The 26,197-nt window shown below is 40.3% G+C and overlaps 1 protein-coding gene across 3 annotated transcripts in view; it reads left to right on the forward strand.

Annotated features, from left to right (window-relative positions):
* The window catches only part of PAX3 (paired box 3), a 95,964-nt gene that overhangs the window by 41,727 nt on the left and 28,040 nt on the right, over nt 1-26,197 (forward strand). For all 3 annotated transcript variants that reach the window (XM_067740439.1, XM_067740438.1, XM_067740436.1), the window contains exon 5: nt 22,674-22,879. In XM_067740439.1, coding sequence (XP_067596540.1) covers nt 22,674-22,879 — 206 coding nt within the window. The remainder of the gene's footprint in view (nt 1-22,673; nt 22,880-26,197) is intronic.

A 26,197-nucleotide genomic window follows, 5' to 3' on the forward strand; every position in this document is an offset into this window, starting at 1 on the left:
GGGGGAGGTAAAGATCAGGAAGTGCCTGCCTCGGTGTGAGCCCGAGGGATCAAGGAGGGACCGCAGGGGGCTCTGAGAGGGAGGGATGGTATTAGCGGCCGAGAGGAGGTCCTGCTCGGATCAAGGCATCTTCCAGGCGATGGTGAGCACAGTCCTCGGGTCCTCGGGGCTGCTCGGAGGGAAAGAATGGTTTTCTGTGAGCAGAGAAAGTCCTTCGTGGAAACTCTGAAAACGCTTAAGAGCTCTGTCTCCACTCTGTTTGCCCCCCTGGAATGTGATTGATTACCGCACACTCCCGATCCAGGGAGAAAGAAAAGAGTCCAGGGGCTCTGAGGCTTCCAAGGACAGGGTCCGGCACAAGCCATAGGGAAGGAGCTCCTCATTCTGAAGGGAGGATCTCACAACTGCGAGTAAAGAATGCTACCGGGTTTGTCATTAGTGCTCAAGGGTGGACTTTCCCTTAAGGGCACTTGAGCGCCCCCTGGAAGATAGTGCGCCCTGCGTCAGCTCTCGGCGGAGAGTTCTAGTGCGCTTCTGTGGGGTACTTTATGTGTATAAGAAATGCCATCGTCACAACACCATGCAAAATAGGAATTATTATCCCTGTTTTGAACATGAGTTCCCTGGGGTTGGGGGAGGTTTAATAACCTGCCGGCAACCACACTGCTGGAAAAATGGCAGATCTAGGATTTGACTCCACGTGCATCTTACTCCGAAATCTAGCCCACTGGTCCAACTTCACAGAACCTAGGAGTCATACATAGAGAATTAGTATGAATTAGTATGCAAAAAATTCTCAGAACTTTGACTGATATGGTAAGTGCTAGGTAAGTGTAGATATTACTACCATTAATTTCTGGGCTTCTTGCATAAGAGAATATTTCTGGGATCATCTTCAAGTGATTTCGACTTTGCAGATCTGGAGTGGAGCTCAGCAATCATCATTTTTTAACAAACACCGCAGGTGATTCTGATGTGGATGCTGGTAGGTGATTTGCATGACATCCCCGTGTAATAGTGGTGCTAACTTCACCACCTGATGAGGCCTCTCCAGCTAGGAGGTCCTGCTACTCCTCCCCCCATCTCCTCGAGACTGTGACCATATTTAGGCAGGGCAGACATTTCCTATCACAAAACCTCAAGAGTGGGACTGCCTCACTCATTTTCAGTATTAAAATCAGGTCCCATAACTCATGTTTTTGAAGACTACACTCTTTCCCCAGTGAAATCTGTAAATGAGTTTGGCTACTGAACAAAACAAAATCTCTATTTCTCTTCAGTTGGATGAGTTGCAACTCGTCCAACTGACTGAGTTGAGAATAGAAAGTTTAATAGTAAATCTTAAGTACATGAGGGTTTATGACAAATGCATGTTGATATTAACTGAGATGTTTGACATGCTTGCACTGTAAAGTGATACGAAAATAATATGAACAAAAATCTCAGAGATCTTCAAGTGGTCTCAGACAGCGATGATACTTTCTTGCATCCTGGCCTTGATGGAGACATCAGTTTAGGGGCAGACCCTGAGATGGGTCTCAGAGATGACTTTGTGATAAAATAATACTCAGAGACTCTGGGAAACCCAGATTTCCAAAGGTTTTTCTGGGTATCTAAGAGACCCTGACTTTCAGACCTTCAGAGCAACCACATATGTCTGAAGCATCGGACAATGCTTATGGCAGGAGGAAGCATGTCAGAGCAGACAAACATATTTCAGTACAACAAAGACAATCTAAATGTAAGGTGAGAAAACACTGACAACATGTAAAGTGAAAAAAGACTGTGACAGCTCCCCACCACTACCCGCCCCGCAGGCAAATAATATATCCACTGAACACAAAATGGGATTAGAAGTCCAACTATTATCTGGTAAACCATCTAATATGTCTGACTGAAAACTTAAAGTGAAACTATGCATTAAGAAAAAAAACCTTTGCAATTGGCATTTCCTGGAGACTGGATGTCAGATGTTTTTTTAATTTGATATTTGTTAAAGTGTGAGCTCTGTTCTGTTCACCCTTTTGCGTGTACTGCTTTGCACAGACCTGGACGTAGAGTAGGCACTAAATAAACATTTGGTGAAGAAATAAATGAGGAATTAGAGAAAAATTTTGTGATGAGGTTATTAAAAACTTTGATCCCTTTTTTTTTCCTGGAAAAAAAACGTATGTCTAAACATATGTATGGTACAGGTTATGTCCTGTTATCTGGACTCTGGTTATATCTTTGACAACTTGTTTTATTGCTATTTCTGGTGGTGCATCATCTAGGGTTACTCGTGTAAATAGGGTCTTGGCTGGCATGAAGTTTTAGATTCTGAGTCACACCCTAGAATGTCTTCAGTGTTTGAGAAAGTTAGCATACTAATGTCAAATGAGGATACATATTTTATACTTCAAAACTATAACTTACTTTTATTTTACCTTTCTGCAGTTCTCCACATTTTTCAAAGTCTATTCGTGCTCCTGTAAATCTGTTCCTTACCATCACCTATGGATTCTTTTTTTTTTGCGGTACGCGGGCCTCTCACTGTTGTGGCCTCTCCCGTTGCGGAGCACAGGCTCCGGACGCGCAGGCTCAGCGGCCATGGCTCACGGGCCCAGCCGCTCCGCAACATGTGGGATCTTCCCGGACCGGGGCACGAACCCGTGTCCCCTGCATCGGCAGGCGGACTCTCAACCACTGCACCACCAGGGAAGCCCCGCCTATGGATTCTTATTACTCCTTAACAGATGGTGAATACAATTTAGGCAACTGTTTGCCCAGCTGAAGGACTGGGTTGAGAATAGAATCCTGGGAGTAAAATACCAGTTCTTTTTTTGTGTGTGTGTGCTGCCTCTAGCTTCCTTGTTTACCAAATAGGTAAATTTGCTGCCCCGGTGGTGGCCACTTAGATAAAAAGGATGCCAGTTGTGTGTGGGGCATCGGGACATAGGAGTGGGGAGTCAGGTGACAACTATGGTTCTAGCATTTCTGTGGGTGTAGCTAGTGGCTTGCGTCAGAGGTCACTGAGTTCATGTGGAGATCCAAGACAATCCAATAGTCTGAAGTCAAAGCCAAGGTCAACATTAAGCTAAAGTAACCATAGGTGCAAGACTTCAAACCATCTGGGAAAGTTGATCAATTAAAAGAGTTTCCTGGTTCTCTATCTGCTTGTGAACTGAGTAATAACTTTGGTTCTTGGGTGTGATTAATTCATGAATGAAGTTTGGCACTTGTTCTGTAAAGCTGAGTAACATTACAGGGACATGGGTCCTCACGGGAAAAAATCCCCCACAACTCTGGCTTCATTCATCCCTGGAGATAGGATAAGGCATCCCTCCATGCATACTGCAGAGGGATTGGGACTTGCATCATGCTAGGGAAAAATGAGAGTTTGTGTTTTGTATTTTGCCTACCCCTGGGTGATGCAAGTGGTGGTGGGCCTTGGGGGTGACAGGGAATGTGAGGATGAAATTTGGCACAGAATTCATAAACACAAGCATCTACCTGAGAAAGTTATTATGTCAAATCTACTTCCACTTCATACTAGTTAAGTAACTCTGTGCCTCAGTTTTTTCATCCATAAAATGGGGAATAGTGTTCATTTGCAGATTAGATGAACAGAAGCAAGTAAAAATGTTTGACATGGTACCTGATGCGTAATAAGTACCCATAAGATGTTGGTTATTGTATAGACCAGGTACTATCGTATAGACCTTTTTCTATAAAGGACTGTATAGTGAATATTTTTGGTTTTGTGGACCACTGGTCTCTGTCACAACTACTCCTTTGTAGCATGTGGCCATACATAAATGAGTAGGCATGGCTATGTTCCAATAAACTTTATTTATGGACACTAATATTTCATTTAGTTTTCATGAATTGATGTTTTTCTTCTTTTAAGTTTTTTCAACTCTTTAAGGATGTAAAAACCATCCTTAGATCACAGGGCATGCAAAGACAGGTAAGGTAGTAGGTCGTGTTTGGCGGACCCCTGCTATAGACCATTACATCTCCAATTTGGAAGTATTATTTTATCTCCTATTGCCACATCTATGTTTGTGGAGATTCCCATTATTAGAGTTCTGTTGGCAACATCTGGTTCTGTTGCAAAGCATGTGATGGGGTGTCAACAGTCCTTCCTCATTCATCCGAGACTGGTTATACCCTCAAAGTGGAACACTTCTAGTAGACAACTGAAGTCACGGGATAGGTGGTCCTTTAAATGCAAAGTGCATTTTCAATTTCGTGGAGTCTTGGCAAAATTTCATCTTTAAGAAATCTTTCTCAGATGGTAATGTATTAGAACTACTGAGGTCAGTGAAAATTAGTGCTTGATCTAAAGTGAAGAAATATAAAGAAATTTAGTCTTGAATGAGTTATTTGGGGTAAAACTGTGAGGTCTTATAACATATTCAGAATTCAGAAACCTCAGGTGAGAATGAAGCCATATCTTCAGATGCAATTAAAGAAGAAATGCAAGGTAATATTTAAGTGAAATTATAAGGCACTTGTGCCTGAAACAGCCAACCGGTTTTTTTCCTTGTAACTTTGTAATAGCCCCATTTCTTCCACTTCAATTTCTAGGGTATTATATCTGGCCTAAATCTGGTGCAAGTACCTCTTTCTTTTTTTAAAAAAAATTTTAATTTTTTCTATTTTTGGACTGCACCGTGCAGCATGTGGGATCTTAGTTCCCCAAGCAGGGATCAGACCCACACCCCCTGCAGTGGAAGCGTGTAGTTTTAACCACTGAACCAGCAGGGAAGTCCTCCCTCTTCCTTATCATAATAATTTTTTCCAGTTTCTGTGGTGCCAACGTTTCCCATGCAAGATGTGACCATATTAATTAACATGCATAGAATTTTTAATTGTGTTTATGATTATTTTTCTGATTTTTTTCAAGTTTAAGAGGGTGCTAGTAGTGTCACCTTTTAGGTACCAAAAGATTTCACGTGCTGGTTAAAGTATTGAATTGACTGAAGGTTGTTTGCAAATTCTCATAAAAATACCCAAGTGTTTTTGGGTTACCTCTCAATACTGGAACTATCTCCATTACTATAAAAGTAACACATATTCATTGCAGAAAAAATATTTAAATAATAATTCACAAGTCATTTGAATTGTATTCCCTTTGAGGCTAATGAGTGTAAGGAATAAGCACATGGAAGAACCACACTCATGGTGGTGATTTCATGAGGGTGTCAGCAGCCTCATGAGATCCCTACCCAGGACATGCCCCGGATTCCCAAGACGTTTCCTTAAGGTTTGAAAACAAAGCAAAATGGCTTTCTGTACTTATCATGAGGTTCTCTGTATTATCCATGACCGTATGGCTCTGTTATAGTTTATGGAATGGGCTTTGCTCACAGGCTGATGAAGTGGCTGCCCCTGAAGGCTGATTTCACTGGAATTGAGGAAGAAACCCCATGTTCCCGTGAAAGAAGTTTACAATCAGGAGTATTGATTGACTTGTCTGTCCCTGCTATTTGGGGGGTAAACTGGGCTTCATTGCTGTTGTTTAGGGATGTTTACACTATGTTCATGGCAAGAAGTGTGGATGTAGAAAAAGTGTCCTTCTCTTGTGCACTGCACTTAGGGCCTCTCTACTTTTACCAGAGGTTTATGAGCAAAAGTGGATTTACAGTGAAGCTAACTTCAGAGCCCTTACTGGCAAGGAGTCCTTCCAAATCCTCGCAAAGGGCCCTCAAAATGTGTCCCATGTTCATGTGATTTTGTAAAATAGGCAAAAATAAGCTAGTTTTGTGGGTTATTTTTAAAGAACTCTGTCCCCCCAAATTGTAAAAGCTTCAGACCCCACAAAGCCTGGATCTGTTTCTGGCTCTGTATTTGCAGGCTGGGACTTACTTAAACCTTTTCGGAAGGGGAAAAGAAAAACACCTTTGTTGGGAGATATGTAGAATTCTGGGATTTGAGAGTAAATCTTCCCTAAGGCCTAAGACTGAAGAAGACATTGTGAAAGGAAAGATTTTTCTCAGGGAAAGGGGCATGAAGCTGAGACAGGAATGACATTGCGGTTGTCTTCCTGTATTAAAAAAAATCAGGATATTTGAGAAATCTTGAAGGGCAGATATCGTAAGCTATCAGAAAAGAACCTCATACACTCATATTTTTTATTTTCTGTAGAAAGTGAAAGGCTTAATATAATGCCTCTTTAATTTAATATTGGCTAATAAAGTTTGGTGCTGCATTATCTGTTACAATAATAACGATGATATGGTGGTAATGACGAAGACAAAAATACATATGTTACAGTTTACAAAACACTTTCATATACTTTCTCTCACTGGTAACCACTGAAGCCAAGAAAGAGTCTCTTTATTTCTGGCCTTTGGATGCCTCCAAAATGAACTGGAATTCTGTGAAAAATGAGATAGAGTGGTCTCCATGCTTCTCTTAATTATTCTTTCCTTATTTTGTGATAAAGCCATGACACCATCTGTCAATTTCTCTTCTTCTGTGAATTCCTCAGCATCAGAGCAGTCTAAATAACCATTGAACTTTGACACACAAAGCAGTTTCCCTTCAAATGGTCTCTCATTTTTCGCTTGCACAACTACTCAACTGGCAAGCAAAGGACCAAGTTCCCTCAAAACCTGCTCTTCGTAAGGCGGTGTTTGCATTGGTTAGATTTGTCTGTATAAACTTACTAGTTGGTTTGCTGACCTCTGACTGCTTGACCCTTTAAATGAAAAGGCACCACTGGGACATACAACTAAATTTATACACATTCGAGGAAGTGGTCAGAGAAATGTGTGGTTGCAAAAGAGTTGACCTGAAAGTTTAGTCGATAGTTCAATTAGGAAGGAAAAGTGTCGATGGAATGGAAAAGATGAAGTGCTCCTGCAGTACAGAGAAAGGAGGGGTATTTAGGATGGGGAGGTTCAGGGAAGGTTTTGTGGAACTGGGTTTTGAGACCTGACATTGTGTAAAGATGGGCAGAAAGGTGGTAGAACACACAGTGGGTTAAGGTGGCAAAGTCAAGATATGGCCAATCCTTGGTCCATTTTGGTAAGCACAAGGGATTCTGGGAAGTAGATTTGTTTCAGTCCAATGAAAACTTTAAACTCCACTTGGTGAACTCTTTGTAGATATTCGTGTACATGTTCATTAATAGTTTTCTACATTTTGAAGCTGATTTATTCAGGAATATATTAGTCATTATTTCTTGTAAAAATTGGTTATTAGTGCTTGGTATTTGAATATACATGTTACTTGAGCAAAGAAATTTGTGAATGATACTAAGAAATAGATGATCTAGAAATCATTCCTATGCATTTTAGAGTGAAGATTGGTGATTATCTCCTTAATTCTGGAAACTTATTGGCTTGCTGAGACTTTGGGCAAGTCCTTTTAAACCCTCTGAGTATCAGCTTCATTTGGAAAACAAGGATACTAATTTCTAACTCACAGAATTGTTACAAAGATATAATGAGGTAAAGAACTTTAATAATCAGAAAAAAACAGAATCATATAATGGTTAAATGTACATATAATGGTTGAGATGCTAGATATTTTTTTCCATCTGAGCCCAATTTGAGCCCAAAGTGCTTCATCTCATTTCATTAATTTTTGGATTCAGTGCATCTGGGAGAAGTTTTCTACCTACCATTGTTGATCAGAAAATAGAAGTCACTTCACCCACAGATCCACAGAAAATTATGAGTTGATAGTGTGATACAGAGAAAAGAACCAGAATTTAGAATTTGAAGACCTAGGTCTGAGATTTAACTCTGTCACTAACAAGCCAGATGATGATAGAGGAACCATTTCATTCATTTGAAACTCAGTTATTATTTTTTTATCAGTAAGGTAAATCATGATGATTTTAAAGTAATTTCCAGTTTTTAAAATTCTGTGCTAGGCAGCGCATTTAATACAAAACATGAACATCTCTAGCAAATAGTGGAAAAAATATTTTAAACAATATTCCTAATTTTTCCCCTGCAATTTACATTGTTAGTTACCTGGAACGTCATCTTCCTGTTTCAGTTGGTTTTCTCCTGTTGGTTTTCTTTTCTAGCCACTGTCTCTCTTTATACCCATCTTATGCTCAGACATTCACATACTGATCCTGCTCTGGCTTCTTCTACCAGGAAGAAGAAAGCATTTTAAGGGCCCCCTCTTACTCAGTTGCATCATGGTTGGAAATGGGGATGAGGATTTGAGAGGCGTGGTCAGTAGGGACAACCACCTCTGATGACTCAGGCCTTTGACAAGCTTTCTTAAAACTGTGGCTTATTTACTGTGAGAGTGGAGAGAGAGATGTATGACAGTGGCTTCAGTGCTTGTTTGAATGAATTGCATAACTGCATTCACATGTGAACGCAGTGTGAATACACGTCATTTATCTCGGTCCTCATGGGCAAATGCTTATATTTGTACATTCAAATGTATCTACAAGTTTCGATGAGCAAATTGGAAGCACCCTACATAACCTCAGAACTCAAGTGAAATTTTTACATATCAACAATACTACCAACCAAACAATTTTGTTGTTATTCTAAAACAACAAATTCATTTGAATACTTGCTGGAGGAAAAAAATTTATTTACTTTTTAATTGTGTAGCTAATCAAGAGAGGGTTTTTTTTTTTTTTGCGGTACGCGGGCCTCTCACTGTTGTGGCCTCTCCCGTTGCGGAGCACAGGCTCCGGACACGCAGGTTCAGCGGCCATGGCTCACGGGCCCAGCTGCTCTGCAGCACGTGGGATCTTCCCGGACCGGGGCACGAACCTGTGTCCCCTGCATCGGCAGGTGGACTCTCAACCACTGCGCCACCAGGGAAGCCCAAGAGAGGGTTTTTATTAAAAACTTATATTTCGTTAATAATATACATGGAACAAAAGAATGGAAAGAAATACGGTAAAGGAGATTGGCCAATCTATATCTCTCTCTTGATCCATCTACACATTCATGCATCCATTTATCCATCCGTCTATGCATCCGTCCACCCATCCATTTACACAATCTGATCTCTAATTTTAGACACTGCTCAAATTTTATTTTATAATGTAATTTACCTTTATAATGTAAAGTCAAAAATCCACAACAAAATAAGAAATGTATTTTGTCCAAGAAACTCTTCTTAGGAATAAACTTACAATTGGGTGACGAAGAGTAGGGCTTCACTTTGAACTAAATTGGCAACATAGTCTTTAAATGCTGGCATTATCCTTACATATTGATGGGGTGATTTCCAGTTAAAATTACTGGCTGGTGTGGGTGGGAAGGATGAGTAGGACTACATTTGGTCAGCATCCAGGAGGGTCCTTAATTTATTCAAAGCTGCCGAAGATCAGGACACATTTTCAGACCCTTACCCCCTGCCCGCCCCATTCTGTCCGAGCAGGCATTCCTAACTCAACAAGACTTGTCATCAGAGCCTTTTGGAGAAAGGAGTGCCTGGGGTCAACCCACTAACTCTGAAATCACTTATTGTGTTATTACTCTTCTTCATGAGGAAGGAAAGTTGACCCTCTTCTCTTCTGTTCTTTCCTCTTCTGTCCTCCCCTCCCTTACTCTCTCCTACCTAAAACTTCCTTATTCATTTCCTTCCAGCTCTGCAAGATAGTTCCTGGAAAGCTAATGTGGAGAGGAAAGGCAATTGCCCAACAATTCACATAGAAGCCTGCTTTTGAAAGAGTTCTTGATTTTTTTTTTTTCTTTTCTAGAGTTGGGTACCTGACCTATTCACATTGGTTGTGGCCACTAATCAAAATGAGAAGATAGTGAATTGGTCAAAACTATGCTTCATTTTGCCTATATAGATTTATATCAGTAGACAAAATTGAAGATGAGAATTTGCCTCCAAGCAAACATACTCAAAGTTCTTCCCCATGGAAATCGAAATGAATGTTGGCATAAAGGAGAGGTCAATTTCTTGTAGGCTGTTTGCCTGACTTTTGTTAAGCTCAGCCTTCTCGTTTAAGTCTTGAGGTATTTGGGAGCACAGGATTTATTTACTTTCATAGCTACCATAACCATTGATCCCACAGCACAGACACATGCCCTGGGCCAGGAGGAGTAGAGTATCCTGGGCTACGTTTTAGATTTTTAAGGGAATTGGAAATGGAGCAAGAACTGAATATCCTTTGTAAGTGGATATGTATATACTGGCTGATTATGGGCAGGATCTTCAGAAGAGGAAGCAGATGAGAGACAGGATAATGCTCTTATTTCACAAAATCCGGAAATGCTACATACATCTTCAAAGTTTTGTTGATTGTTTTTCTCTCTGAGTCTTAGAACTTAGAGAGCATTTTTATCATGGTATTTTTTTTTTTTTAATGCCCGGTGGGGTTGGATAATATGAAGGTGAAGGGATGCAGAGGGCCACATTTTCGGAGGATATATTGTACATCAGGAGCTGTCCTGTGCTTCACAAACTCTTCTTTCCTTAAAACCAGTCTTTGAAGCATATGTTTTAAACCACATTTTACTAATGAGAGAACCGAGTCAGAGGGTTAAGCAGCTTGCCCCAAATCAGAAAGGAAGTGGCCAGGTGGGCATTTGAAGTAGATTGGCTTGTCTCTAGAGCTGGGGGTCTTCTACCATGGCTTACTGCTTTGTTTGTGCAAACCTTTGGTATCATCTCTTCCGAATTCAACGATGACTGTTGCTTATATGCAAAGAGAAGAAAACAAAATTTCAAAAATCAGCCATCCCTATCTGACTAAGGACAGTGATGTATCATTTACCATTATCTGCTTAGTCATCTCAACTGGTTTGCCAGTTCCTCCTGGGGTTCTCTGGTGGGATATGACACTAATTTGGAAGCCAGCCTTCCAAGTCTGAGCATCATACCTCTGCAGGATGGAGAGAAATCCCACTCTCTTCTTCATTATCCCTTTCCTCCTGGCCTCTATCAAAGTACTATTTGCACAGTAGGTCTCCCATGAGTGATTTCTGATGATGACCTTGATGTTGCTACTAATGCGTTTGCCAGGGAGAATTAAGCTCAGCCTTCTCTTTTGCCTCCAGGAAAAGTTTCCTCTTTCATTTATGTTCAGTTATTACCTCTTTCTATCTTCCAACAAGCAATAATTGACCCAGATAAGATTTGGATTTTCAAAACAAGCTTCCCATACTGCCTCTTTTCTTCCTTTTGGAACCCAAGAGAAAACGAAAAGCAAAGAAACAATCTTGAAATACCATATGGGAGGTGTCAGTTAAAGCATTTATGTATTAATTTGATCTCTGTATTAAAGATCACAGGCGCACAGAATCTATGGCTCTGTTATTTAGTAAATAATGTATCTAGGTTTTTCAGCCTTGAGAGACCACTTAATCTTCCTGTTGCTGCAGGGCATGGCTGGATTATCTTCCGTATATAGTGATACTTTACTTTGATTCACTGGAGAGAGCACTGGAGAGGGAGTTAGGTGATTTGAGTTTTACTTTCTTAGTTTAAGCGCCATACATTATTCATATTTGCATGCCTGGTGCCAAGGACAATACCAGCCAAATCTTAGGCACTCAGTAAATGTTTACTGAAAGATGTGTGATTTGGGGCAACCCTACTTGCTCTTTCTGACCTTCAACTGCAAAATGAAGGGACTGGCCAAAAGTTGCTTCCTTCGATTCTGAAATTCTGTAAATGTTTTGCTTTGGTATTTCAGGTCTCTTAGTCATTTTTCTTCTTAACTCCTTTGGTTGGTTTCTGGCACAAAAAGTGTAGTATTTAACTTTCTTCTTTAATCTGCCTTTCTTCTCCTTTCCAAACATCTCCCAGTCATGCTAATCCTGACAAAGTTTAGTTGTTTAGGTTTTGTGTGTCTTGGGTTATCTTGTCTTCATAAGGGTGGCAAAAGCATTCTTTTGTTTTCTACCTGCTGAAAGGCTCTTTGTGTAACTGGTCACCTCTTTTATATATTCAGCCTTAGTTTATTTGTTGACTTTTAAATGACTGATGCACACAATAGCAAAAATATTCGGTAGTGGAAAATAAAGGCAGGGTGGTTCTTTGTCAACTGTGTCTTATTTAAAGCTCTGTAAATATAGTTAAGGTTTGGGTTTCATAGCCAGAATTCTTTCTTAGTAACTGTATGTAACATAATTTCACATACACCAACCACCATGGAAAATATCACTCACCTTTTATGGTCATGTTTTCGCAACGGATTTATAGGGTTGACTGTGACTTGGAAGAAAAATGTGACGATACTGGCCTTTTTTTTTCAACCCACATCAATGGTTTAACCGACCTGTTCCTCAAATAACAATGTTACTCATTGATCTTATATTTGGGTAGCCTCTCTTAGTTCTCATTGATCAGGTAGGTTACATTACTCTTGAGACCTCATTTTTTTCTCATCTGTAAAATGGGGATGACAATACTCCAATAGGGTTTTGGTAACGATGAAAGAAAATGCACGTCAAGAACGCTGGAAGCAGTGGTTGGCTATAGTAAGCTGTCAGTAAATCAGTGAATAGCAGCTTTTCTTATATCATTATTACTGTTATGGAGGTGATTTTGCCAGAATGTTGAAGGAACCATCACAAGAAGGGCTTTGAGAGATCCATGTTCTGCCTCTAGTTAACCAGTTTACATAAAAATGATTTCAGAATTAAGTTGTTCTACATGGCAGTGGAGGAACACTTGGACCAAAAAATATGGTATCAATTCAAATGCAGTAACAAAAACATAAGCTAAATCTCCTCATAAAGTGGGTGTTTTGCAACATGGTTTTTCTTTCCCTATTAGAGAAATATTTTCCCAAAGGAGGAAAAGAAGGTATGTTTGGGAAAGTAAAATGGCTAGCCACAATTATTTCTTAAACTGATATCATTGGTGATATTAGTGGTAAGCCACCCAGAACGAGAGCATTTCCAATATTCTACAGTTGTGCATAAATAAGGTGTAAATGGAAGAAAGATACATAATTACTATATGGAACATGATCTTATGTTCTATTTCATGCATTTATTTTTTTCATTCATAACATTTTAGAAATGCATATTTAATCCTGAGAGATTAAAAATGCCTATTGTTCTTTCAACTTGTTTGCTGTGTCCTGATTTTCTTTCCTGACTCAATTCCATTGAATATCTATGAGTTGTCACACTTTTAGTAAGTAATAACTGTGTCAAGCTGTGCTGACAAAATATCCCAGCATAACTGTTAATAAGCATTGTCATTTTCATTGTCATGAAACAGTTTAGCTGATGATTTATCTCTTATAATGCAGCACTTGGGGCAGATGTATGACTTGTCTCTTTAGCAAGTCAAGTAATTTCTCTAACAAAATGTTAAGCACAGATGGGCCATAAGCTGTCAGTTAACTATTATTGTGTCTGCATCTGCTTGCTCTCAATGCACTGTTTTATGTATTCAGTCAGTTACTTAGCTGCAGCTCCCTGAAAAGCTGAACCTACTCTGATTGGCAAATAAAATGTTCATTTGTCTCTTCTTCCTATTGTTTTGTTTTGGTAACACATGTCAGCAGCTCAATTACCCAGTTCATTAACAGCTCCCAAAGGACATGATGGCCAGCCCGTGATAAGAGGGCAATTGTGGCACATATGGTCAATAATGGCCTCTCTCTTGGCAATTGTAAATAAAAGTCACTTGGCCCTTTTCCTTTCACAAGAACTACTGTTTTCCTGTTCCCCTTCAGTGTGCAAATTACCTTTCTTTGCTCCCTGCAATCCAGTCCCAGTAAACCAAAACCTAGCTTACTGCTTTTAGAGACACGGAGACTTCAGCACGGAGAGAGCTCTGGCTCTTAATTTTAATTATGACTGACTTTTAAGCTCTTGAGGGAGGAAAGTTCTTATCAGGGGAGACTATTCTTAGAATGCTGTTAGCTGACTAATTAGTTAACTAATCGGTTTTCCTAATTGAATAGCAACACATTTTCTTTTTTTCTCTTTGAAACACGCTGGTGGTGGTTACCACGAAGTTTCAAAAAGCCATTGAAAACAAATATTTGCGAGTAGAAATCATTTGCCGGGGTCGGGGAGGGAAGTGTGGCTTCATCTTTGCTTGATGAGAGAGATTCATTTCGTTAAAAGGATTCTTGTTACACACACGTAAATCTCGAAATAAAGGGTTTAAGAAGCCACTGGGTTAATCTGGGTCACTGTCAGGGTCCCCAAGTAGTAACGATTCCTTCCTCACTTTATGCCTTTGGAAGGAGGCGCTGAAACAGCAGTTTGGTTGGGATTTTGTGGCTCCTTTAAGCAACATGTTGCTTGTGTCGGGGGAAAGAAAGGGCACAAACATGTTTTTACTTAAACACATCAACGAATACAGCTACTAAAAATAATCACTAGCGGGGCTGCAATAAGTGAAGGAGAAATAGCCTCTTTCTAGCTGTGTTGTTACAAAGGAGGCCTTTTAAGTGACTAATGGTCAGGTAGTGGCTGTTAGGAGGGAACTCCGCCGGATTACATTTCCTCAGTGTAACGTGGATTGAGATCCGACACACACCTGAAATTCAATGTTATTAGAACCTCAGGATCCGGGGTCTTTAGGGCCACGCAGCTCATTGCCTCGGAGGCAGCTTGGCCGTTCAGCCAGCCTCTGCTTGTCAGCCCTTATCTTAAATAAACACCCAATGGTCCATGTTGTGCATTTCAAGTCACTCTCGGGCCCCGGAGCACACGCGGCCCTCCTGGACTGCCCCCGCGGCCGGCCATATTCATAACCAATCTGTACTCTCCTCCCAGGGCAGCAGGGACTCGGGGAGTTGTTGAGTGTCAGGGTTTATTTGCGCTATTTTGATTAGCACCAACCTGGCAGGAGCTTATTTTCCTTCTAATGACCCCGTGCTGTGAGAAGGCGGCTTCCGAGGGAAGGGCTTGGGTCAGAGGGGAGGGGACCGGCGTTACATTTCTGCAGCCCCCAGATGGGGACTGCTGGGCGGGAACGAGAGTAGGTGAATGGCCGGAGGGTCTTAATTAGATTTAGAGTTCTTAAAAGAACCTTTCCGAGAGAGAGCCCAGAATATTCTTGCCATACACTGTCCTGCTTTTTTTTTTTTTTTTTTTTGCACTTGCTAAAGATTTTTGGACTGGCAAATTGGGGGAGAAGTTGTAGAGGCAATAAAAGCAAAACAAGACCCCCTGACCCCCGCCCCCCCGCCACCCGCCAAGAGGCCACTGATCAGGTTATAAACTATCTCTCCCAGTTTATCAACGATCATGGTCACAATTACTCAAATCCTAGTTCTGAGTTAGGAATTCTGGAAAGTTCCTTAGATAGCTTGAGTTTGTTAGGTCACACCCGCTTTCTAGATCTACTTTAGGGTTTTGTTGTAAATCTTTGGTTTGTTCCTTTCAGCGGGGTCTCTTCTTGTTTCCTTCTCTTGACGTATATACAATTTAAAAACATTAAAAAAATAATGTTGCCGGTTACTTCTTAGCTTGTGAATTAATGTGGCAGAGAAGCTTCCAGGTGCTGAAGTCTCTCAACTGGCTTGGATTAACCCCTACTGTGCTTCCATTTCAACCTCCCCCTCCTCCCTCCTCTGGAAAAAAAAAAACACCCAACCTCCCCTTTCTCATCCACTCCGGCTTTCTTTGTGTCTGCTGCTCCCTGCCAGGCAGGTGTCAGAGCCCTGAATGAGGGTAAACGCTCCATTGATGGATTCCACAGATGGAGCGTGGAAATCGGTAGAATAGGCCTCGGCCACAGGCCATTTCTTGGGATCCAACAAAAGCCTCCAAATAAGTCAACAAAAATCCCAAAGATCACAAAGGGAAAGTGTCATTTGTCATTTACTCTGGGTCTGTGAGGGAATATCAGACTCTTCCTGATTTTCACCCGAGTAAACACGAGAGAGGTCATTCACATCTCTCTCAGTGTAAAAGGGCTATTTCAGATCAGAAAACAGTTAGTTGTCCCATTGTCCCCTTGGTGTTGAATGGTAAAACTCACAAACACAGGAGACATTCTACAATTAGCCAAGTAAGTACATCCAACTTCAAGTTGACCCGTTAAAGACCTCATGGGATATACTTCTGAAATACCTTCATGCTGTCTGACACAGGGTGAAACCACCTTGTGGGGCTCTTAGGCACGATTTTTATCTGTATCTTGTTCTTTCATCGGTGAAACATAGCTTCGAGTGCCGACGCTGACAGGTTTTGCTTGGAAAGGTTAGTACAGATAGGACGACCATCTGATTTGGTCTGAGGCTGTCTTAGAATAAATGACAGTTGACCAAGGAAGTTCAGCCTCAAAACCCGCAGAGAGAGATTCCCCCCACCTCCTCCCGTGTCTGTAAATTGCATTGTGTTATATCTGGGGAAAACATAGAGTTTAAATGGTTGTCATGTTTTGATTCTTTAATTATTCAGATGAAAATTCTTGCTGAGAAGAAAGACAGTGTGCCAAGTGCATGCTTGTGAATGATTTTGGCTCTCCATTTTTTGCCTGTCTCCCATCTCTGAATTATACTGGTCTGGAAACCAATAATTATAGAATTCCACGTGACTAAATCCCTATAAAATTGAGGTAAGATCTCATGTATAATAGCATTAACTAGGATGAAATATTTCCTGAGGCTATAGAAGAGGTCACAAGGGGTTAACGGACAAAGACATACTCTCTAATTCTGTAATTCCTTCTTTAATTAAACTTCATGGTTGGTCCGCTGGTGGTAATACTTCTGCCTTCTCCTCCCAGTTTGATTTGTTTCCGAAAGAAGAATTTGTAATCCTATGGGGTATGATTGTTGCCTATGCTTGATCTTTTTTTTTTTTCTTTAAGCAGAAAATGTCCATTTTCCCAAGGTTGATTTGGGGAGTTAATGTGAGATGATTGGGATAACTAAAAATTTTGCTCCTAAGACCTAGAATTAGCTTAACATAGAAAAAGAAGAAATGAGCTTCTTTTAAAATTAAGAATAAAGCACAGAGTTGAAACACTCAGGCACCTGGGTGAGAGGTGACATTTTCCTGGTGATCACGCTGAGGTTTCTGCTGAATAACTTGTGAATATCCCAACAGATTTCAAGTTTTTATTCCTACACTTTTGCCTAAAAAGAATTTGAGGTTACTTTACAGCTCTTGATATCCTTTCACTAAGGTGCCTTTAATATCAAAAAAGAAGACTTTAATACAGATATAAACAGAGTGATCAGTTCAACTGCTTGTGAACAGTAGTATTTTCCCTATTGACCCTGGATCTTAGAACTAAGCGTCTGTGATGATTATTAATGGAGACTGCACATGGTCAGACTGACTGCTTTAATTTCTTAAATTCATTCAATATCTTGGAAAATTGATCCATTTCTTAGTGCTTTATTGTCGTTAAACATCTATACTTTGAATATATAAAGAATTCAATAAATATTTGTTGAATTAAATTCAATTGGGAAATTGATTTGGCATATACTATTGATTAAACTGTTGTATTTCTGTCAATTTCATTTGGTTCTAAGAAGTTTTGAAAATTTGGGACAAATAAGAACAGTAGTGGCAATCAGCTAAATGATTTACATTGGGATTCCTGTTTTGGTGTGTTTCCGGTATTCCTCTTCAAAAGGGGACTGTGTGTGTGTGTGTGTGTGTGTGTGATAAAGAAACTCAACACCTATTTAGAACACTCCAGGCTAGATGAGAGAGAGTTCTCCGAAGTCCCATAAACCTGGGTCAAATCCCAGTTTCCAAGTTGTGTGACCTGAATAACCTCTCTGAATCTTTCCTTTTTCTGGGGTGAGTATTTACTTCACGGGTTTTTGTGTAGTTACGTAAGGAAAGGAGAGAAATTCTCCACCTCTTGGGAAGGTTTGCTTCAGGTTCATTGGTGACATTGAGTTAAACAAATGTATAAGTCAGAGAATGGATTGTGAAGGGGTTTTGGTAATAGAGTCAAAACTTTCAAAGTCTGATAAGAATATGGATTAGGATAAAATCTGAGAATTTTTATGCAATTAAAACAATAAAATGTCCACTTACAGGACCATGTATTATGTATTGATATGGATTTTCTTATGAGAACTATTCTGGAATTTCAAATTAGGGGACAATATCTCTAAAGAACAGTAAAGCAAACTTTGTGAAGGCAGGTGTAGAATGTGACTGAGCAACTTAAATGTATGAAAGTCTCCCTTTAATATTAAGGCCAGGGCTTCCCTGATGGCGCAGTGGTTGAGAGTCCGCCTGCCGATGCAGGAGACACGGGTTCGTGCCCCGGTCCGGGAAGATCCCACATGCCGTGGAGCGACTGGGCCCGTGAGCCATGGCCGCTGAGCCTGTGCGTCCGGGGCCTGTGCTCCACAGCGGGAGAGGCCCGCGTACCGAAAAAAAAAAAAAAAAAATTAAGGCCAGACAGTATAAATAGACTGAAGAAATTATATTTAATCTAGTTGCTATATCCTGGCAATTTATTAGCATTTAGATAACTGTCTTGCTAACACTGCTTGTAGTTTTCAAGTCATAGCTTAAATATTATTCACAGAAAAAAAATAATTTCTTTCTGTCAAGCTGTCTGAAAGAAAGGCCTTGTTTTTACTTTGCTGAAATATTTAGCAAGATTAGATACTTGGTATCTAGTATCGAATTTGTTCCAGTATCTTGAGTAAAGTTAAATATGTAAAATAGAACTTCAACGGATTGATTTAATTTGTGCTATTAAAATGGGATTTAAGTTTTAGACTTGTTTTTGGTAAAAACTGAATGATTCAAATTTAGGACATTATTGTGAACCATGTTCTGTGTAAATAATACATTTTAGGGCTTCCCTGGTGGTGCAGTGGTTAAGAATCCACCTGCCAATGCAGGGAACACGGGTTCAAGCCCTGGTCCAGGAAGATCCCACGTGCCGCGGAGCAACTAAGCCCGTGCGCCACAACTACTGAGCCTGCGCTCTAGAGCCCGTGAGCCACAACTACTGAAGCCCACCTGCCTAGAGCACGTGCTCCGCAACAAGAGAAGCCACCGCAATGAGAAGCCTGTGCACTGCAATGAAGAGTAGACCCTGCTCACCGCAACTAGGGAAAGCCTGCTCGCGGCAATGAAGACCCAGCGCAGCCAAAAATAAAATAAATTTAAAAAAAACCACAGAAAACATTTTAATTCTATTGAGTAGTATAAGAAATGGTAGTGTTTCCATCTTTAGAAAGAGCTAGTATTTCCTAGCTGGTAGATTAATCTAGGGTTGCTGACTGAACATTTTTTAAAGCCCACATCCTTTTGGAGTTTACAGATGGGGAAAAGTTAGAATTAACTTGTAAGGTTGTGGCTTCATCGTGTCAAAAATGATCAGCTGGTTCAGATAATTTTCTAGCAGAAAAATCAGGCAAATCGTTTCCTCAGTGTCTTTAAAATGATGCTATTTGGAGTTTTTCCTAGTTAGATGGAACCTTTGGATTGCTTTTGAATAAACAGTCTAGGAATAAAAGTAGTAATTTGCTAGCTTGTTAAAGAAAAATTTATTTTTGGTGGTAAAGGCTGTGCTATTGAACTCAGATAGTCTTGAGTCTTGTTTATCACTGACTGTTGGTGGTTCTTCATCTTTTTTTAAAAATCACAATCCTCTTTGAAAAAATTGGTAATTATTTCCTAGAAAAATTCAGGCATGCAAGTACTTGCAAGAATTTCCAAGTAATTTTCAAGGACTCACAACCCCCGCCCCAAAGCTCATCTATAAGTGGTAGTTGGGTGACTCAAAAGAGCAGAATTTCCATTTTAAAGATGTAAAATTGTGACAGAAAAGTGAGTTTTGGTTCAAAACTTAATTTTTCTCCTGTACTTCTAGTCATTCAGCATGTATTTATTGAGCACCTGTTATGTTCCAGCAGTAATTCTAGCAATGAACAAGGCAAAGGAAGGGTCTTGAGCTCATAGAGCTTCTATTCTGGGGGATGTTAATTGTTACGGTGAAACAGTGGTCTTGACCCTCAGAATTAACTCTGGTTGGTACTTGTACATCTAAGCAGCCCTCTTTCTCCAGAAACCAGCGATGATTCTGATTAATTGACCTGACAGTGCATGGCACATCATATTTACTTGGGAGGATTTACTAGCCCCAGAGACTCCCAAAGGAAACATGAAAATTTCCACATACTATTATCCTAATGGGATCATAGTAAGAGAAAGTGCAAGCAAAGATTTAAGGTTCTCACAGGCAGAGGAGAGATTTTGGTCAGTTCTTAAATGCTGTTGAGTTTTTCACCTGAATTCACTTTAGACAGAAAAGTCAGGGCAACAGAAACTGGAAGCATGGAAGGAAAACATTTTATAAAAATTTATTTTCTTCTTAGGGGAATGAGTAATCTGTTTCTTGGGGAGTATATTATTTATAACGGAAAAAAATACAGGTGGGAGCAATTTTTTGGATAAATTGTGGCAGAAAATATTTTATATACTTGGGAATTTTGAGGGGGAAGTGAATAATTAATCTGAAATGTTCTGCAGAGCGTTCTCAAAGTGTCTGTCCAGGATCAGTAACATCAGCGTCAATCGCCAGGGAATGTGTTAAAAATGTGAATTCTCAGAGCCCACCCCAGACGTATGGAATAAGAAGAGGGGACAGCCATCTGGTTTTTAATAGGTTCTTCCAGGGATTCTGATGCTCCAGAGGTTTGAGAACCGCTGCCCTACAATTAGGCACAAATTATTGTTCTTTTAATTTGGTTCACGTTTATTAAAGGTATACACATGTAAGTTGTATTGGCTGCTTTTGAAGTTTATAATGCAATGAATGACATATTTCTTAGCATGTTAATACTCCTGTAAAGTGTTAGCATACTTAAAGTCTATTTTTCTTTCTTTCAGTTAATACTAACATTTCCTAAAATAAGATTTATATTAAATTAGACCATTTTACATTAAATTAGATAACAATTGAAAAACCAAGCTTAATGGCTAACATACAGTAGAGCATTACATATTATAATTCCCTTTTGCTTTTATGTGCCAGTATCGGTTTTCTTTGATTTGTCATATATATTATTAATTTACTCTCTTAATTTCACAGTATTTGAATGTGAATAAAATGTAGAAGGACTAAAATATTAGAAAACTTAAAATTATATTTGTGGGTTATTTTGGATGTGTACCTTTTGGGGCAGCTTATAATTTATACTGAAGTAAAATGAAATTTTAAATTTCTATAGGGCAGAACTAAGTTTGAGCTTAAGAGAAAAGAGAATTAGTAGTATAGGAGATACTTCATTTTAGGATCGCTTCTTGCTCTTCCGGCATTTCCCCAGGTTCTACCAGCCTGGGGGGCGGAGATGAGTTACCTTGACGTTGACATTAGTCATCTACAATTTTCTGGCTTTCTCTCCTCATTTGCTGACAGCACACCTCAGCCTCTTCCCCAGAGGATCCTCCAGTTATTTGGGAAGTTTTGAGAGCATTTGCATGTGTTCAGGGGCAAGGCTGCTCTGGCTCCCATGCTACACTCAAGAGTCTGTGGCCTGGTAGCCTTCTGACAACCTCTGCCACTGTCCTGAGGGCCAGGCCTCTGGGAGGGGGCTGCTCTCCTACCGAGAGCCCTATGTCTGGTGCATCTTCAAGCTGAAGAACCTGCTGTTGGCCAACAGGTGCTCTACTGTCACAACTCACAGACGCTAAATTGCATTATTAATGCAAATTTCGACAATTTCCCAACTCCTCCTCCGGTTTCTTGGGCGCCTGCATACTAAAACTGGAAGGTCTCCTTCCTGATGCGTGCTCATCCAGGCAAATTCAAGCTTTGGTGAGGAGGGGGCCTGTAGCAAGGCTGGCTTCAGGGACGTGTGGCCTATGCAGTCGCTCAGGGCCCCATGTGCAGAAGGCCCCGTGCTTAGTTTTATGCTCTGTAGTTGCCATCTTGAAATTCGTGATAACTTGTGAACACGGGGGTCCTGCGTTTTTATTTTGCACTGCGTTCCTCAAACTAGGCAGCGGTCCTAAGCAGCTGCCTCTCAGACCCAGACTCTGAACTTCTGTTTAGAAACAGTTTCGTAGACGATGCCTGCTTCTTCCTGAGTCTGTTCTTGAGATTTGCATTAACAATGTCTAAACTCTCCTTAAAGCATTTCCTAATATCTGGCAATGAGAGAGTAAATTTAACACGGTGTTTCTTATAGGAGCGGTACAGTCTACAAATTTATAGGAATCCTGCACTAGTTTACGATTATTGCCTTTTTAGATACGAAGTCAGTTTTGGAATATTAATTTAAAAAATCACTTTTTAACAAATTTTTTCCTGGTCTAAAGGCTGGTGAAGATTGATCAGGAACCAGATTAAATGTGATTCATTTATTAGACAAGAACGGAGTACCCATGAAAGGCTAAGGACGTGGGCCAGGAACATGGAGTAAGGCCTGTCTCTGCTTTCTAAGAGTTCATAATGGGCTTAGAATGACAGGTGCAGAGAGCCATTATTTCTGCCTGGGGGCCTTGGAGATGGGATAGGGGAAGAGATTAAATACCATTTAATAATGTAATACTGCAAGGAGGGGCTTTGTGTCAGTGGGAGGACATTGGGAATGTACTTTAGACTAGGATTTGAATCATTATAGCTTGGTCAGACTTTTTTTTTTTTTTTTTTTTTTTTTTCATATTTTGGCACTCCAAGAAGCTTGTGGGATCTCAGTTCCTTGACCAGGTATCGAACCCGGGCCATGGCAGTGACAGTGCTGAATCCTCACTGCTCAGCTACCAGTGAACTCCCCAGACTTGTTTTCTGATTCACATTTGATCACTTTTTTTCTCCTGTGCTTTTAGCCTCGGCACCCCAATCAGATGAAGGCTCTGACATCGACTCTGAACCAGATTTACCGCTCAAGAGGAAACAGCGCAGGAGCCGAACCACTTTCACAGCAGAGCAGCTTGAAGAACTGGAACGGGCTTTTGAAAGAACTCACTATCCTGATATTTACACTAGGGAGGAACTGGCCCAGAGGGCAAAGCTCACCGAGGCCCGAGTACAGGTACTGACATCCAAACATCCCCTTCCTGCTTAAACCCACACAGGAAACAAGAGTGTCTTCTCCTCTAAAGCATGTTTCAGACCAAGAAAGTAAATATATCAGGAATGGTCCTTCATTGTGCATGGCAGCCTCTCACATTATAAAGTTCTTCCTTTCTCTCTCATTTCTTTCCTTCATATTTCGCCGTGTCGTGATAACGACGTCATGACCTCCGTTTCCATTTTATGGCATGTGCTTGGTCCAAGCACCTCCTGCCAACACCCCCCCCTCGCCCCCTGCCCCGCCATCTCCCCCAAGGTATGTCTGTGGTATACAGCAACATATTACTTTGCTAACCAGTCAGAAAGTTTTCCTTTTCCTCTTAATAGGTTGATAAGTCCAATTAAATTTATTGATGTGATGGCTATATTTGCTTCTTTTCTATCACATTATTTGATACAAGTATTTTATATATATAGATTTAAAACTGTGATCCATTTAATTAGCTTTCTTTGTATTCTTAGTATTTTTTTTTGTATTTATGAAAGTAGACATTCTTATTTTAGACTTTGGTTGTCATTATGAGGAGAATGTAATTATATCAGATGTATCACAGAGAAGGGTGTCAATTCACATTATTTATTCACCATTTCAGGAATCCTTGTTATGTACCAAGCACTGTATAGACTTTGGGGGTGGTACATAGATAATAGCAAAATTTTGAGTGGTTACTCTGTGCCAGGCACTGTTCTAAATGCTTTATAAGAATCAGTTCATTTACTCACCGTTAAAACCCTAGGTTGGTGCTATTAATATCCCCAATTTATAGATGAGGAAGCTGAGACTCAGACTATTTAAGTAGCTACCCAAAGTCATGTAGCTAGTAAGTGATGGAGGTAATTGGATTCCATACACTTCCTCCCTATGGCCTTTCAATTATGAAGATGTGCAAAGTTATATAAGGTAAAATCCCTTCCTTTAAGTCTAGAAGCATTGCAAGTAACTGTATTATTTAAAGAACATTTTAAATTATCTTTTCAACTCAGAAGTGTTCTGAACCCTCTGGAAAGGCTACTTTGGTGTAATATGTTTCTATTGAGTGATAGAATGATGTTTCATTGTGAGTAATGAACTTTCTTCTCAAGGCAGTAAAGCATGGTTGGAAAGATTACAAATGCCTCAGGGTATCCTGGAACCCCTTACTGCCCCAGGAGTGAAGTTACCTTGTCTGGAAACGTCATGTTATTGCCAGATACTTGACGTTCATAGTTAGAGTGAGGCTGGGGACTCAGCAGCGAACTAGGCAGTTGATGTGGTCTCCAGATTGATCGACACTTTCCCATAAGCATCTAACTACCTCTCCTATCACAGACTATTTTGGAATAGCCTCTCGTAGCCTGCAGAGCCAAGTCAGAGGGATTGTTTTCTTCAACTTGACTTTCTTTCTGATCATCACAGTGCTAGGAAGGCCAAGGAACACTAAGATGAATTAAGGCAAATTTCTCAAGGAACTAGTATTTAATGGGTAATAAAGTAAACGCATGAATAATTTAAAAACAAAGCCGAGATGATAAGTGTGTTAGAGAGAGCTGAAGTGCAGTGAGAGTCGAGAAGAGGAAAGGGTCAGATTTTATTGGAGCAAACAAGAGGGGATCATGAAGAAGGGAGGGTTCAGATGGCCTTTTGAGTTTAGATAGATATTCATTGGACAGGGAGGTTGGGAGAGTATTTTGGTAATACAGAATAATGAGCAAAAGCACAGAGTCGGAAGCACATGAGTTGCATATCAGATGACCTTTCATTTTTCACTCTAGTCGTGTTGAGAACACAGTGAATAGTTCAATTTGGTTAAGGGTAGGGAGTGCTAGGGTGGCAGGAAGGAATATGATTGCTTGAAAATCTATTTGCTCTCTTTGTATTCTTAGTGTTTATTTTTTGGTACTTATGAAAATGTTCATTCTTAACTTTGGTTATCATTATGGGGAGAATATGATTATGTCAGATATAACATACAGAAGTGTGTCAACTCAGGTTATTCACTCGTCATTTCAGGAATCCTTGTTATGTACCAGGCACTCTGTGGAGTTTAGGGGTGGTACATGGACAACGGCAAACTTTTCAGTGGTTTCTGAAGTAGGTCAGTGGCAGTGAGGATGGAAAGGAGAGAACTGCCTTGAAAGGTGGAAGGTAGGCAGCTGATCGTGTGAGCTGGAGGTGGGTGCAAAGGTGAGTGTAGGGAAGAGTCACAGATATGCTGGGGTTTGCAACACAAATGTTTTACAGCTGGAGCTATTCGATCCCTCTGCCTATTACATTGTGATATAGCGCTCCTTCCCAGAAATGTCCACCGCTGACCACAAATCATGATGATATTTATAGACGTATATATAAATATCACATTATTTTATGGTAATATATACAGCGTATGTATTATAATATATATAATAATGCTACAAATATTACATATATCAAATCTATTTGTTTTTATTATAGTTATGTGGTCACCTGGTTTAAATGGAAAGTGAGGTCCATTCATTCTTCCATTCTTTTGGCAAACCTTTACTGACTGCCCACTATATTCCAGGATCTGGTCCTTATCCTCTCTGGCTGGCCAAGCCCACATACTGGGTCTGTCCTTAAGATAGATCGAAGATCAGTTCTGAACTCAGAGTCAAAAAATAAACATTGGCTGTAAAGAAATCAAACAAAGAGAGTGACGGAAAATTGAAAAGAGCGTGCTGTGTTGCTCTCCCTCGTTCATTGTTGCTTTTGCCAAAGACAAAGATGGGGGGACAGAGTTAATCTCAACCGCATGCAGCTTGTACAGTGCCCGGCACTCACATCTGGCTCAGTGAACGTCAAAGGAGAATAAGAATGGCCCATTAACTTCCAGAGGACATGGGATCAAACCAATAAAGAGTGGTTCATATTTTTCTATACAGTGACCTCCTCTCCGAAGCGGGGCCCTCATTAACCTAACAGCTGTCCTAATGTGGCTTTAACCCGGTGACTCTTTGCATTCCTTATGGCTTCATTAGTTCCCTTGAGACACATCACGTCTTGCACCACAGCTATGATCTACAGCCTAACAAATTCCCTACAACACCCGGCATATGGATCTTTTACTTAACCCAGCAGGAAAAAGAAGGGAGTAGTTAATCACTGATTAAAATGCCAGAACAAAATCCTTTAGTTTTTAGAAGGATCTGGGAAAGCAGTAGCAAAGTCAACTCAGTTTGAGTGATAGCCAGAGAGTGTGAGTTATTTTAATTTGGGGCACCTGGGAAAACCCAACACCAAACACCGCACCCCCCCCCAACAAAAAACCCAAATGTGTCT

This window comes from Pseudorca crassidens, chromosome 6, assembly GCF_039906515.1.
Source record: "Pseudorca crassidens isolate mPseCra1 chromosome 6, mPseCra1.hap1, whole genome shotgun sequence".
Classification (NCBI taxonomy): domain Eukaryota; kingdom Metazoa; phylum Chordata; class Mammalia; order Artiodactyla; family Delphinidae; genus Pseudorca; species Pseudorca crassidens.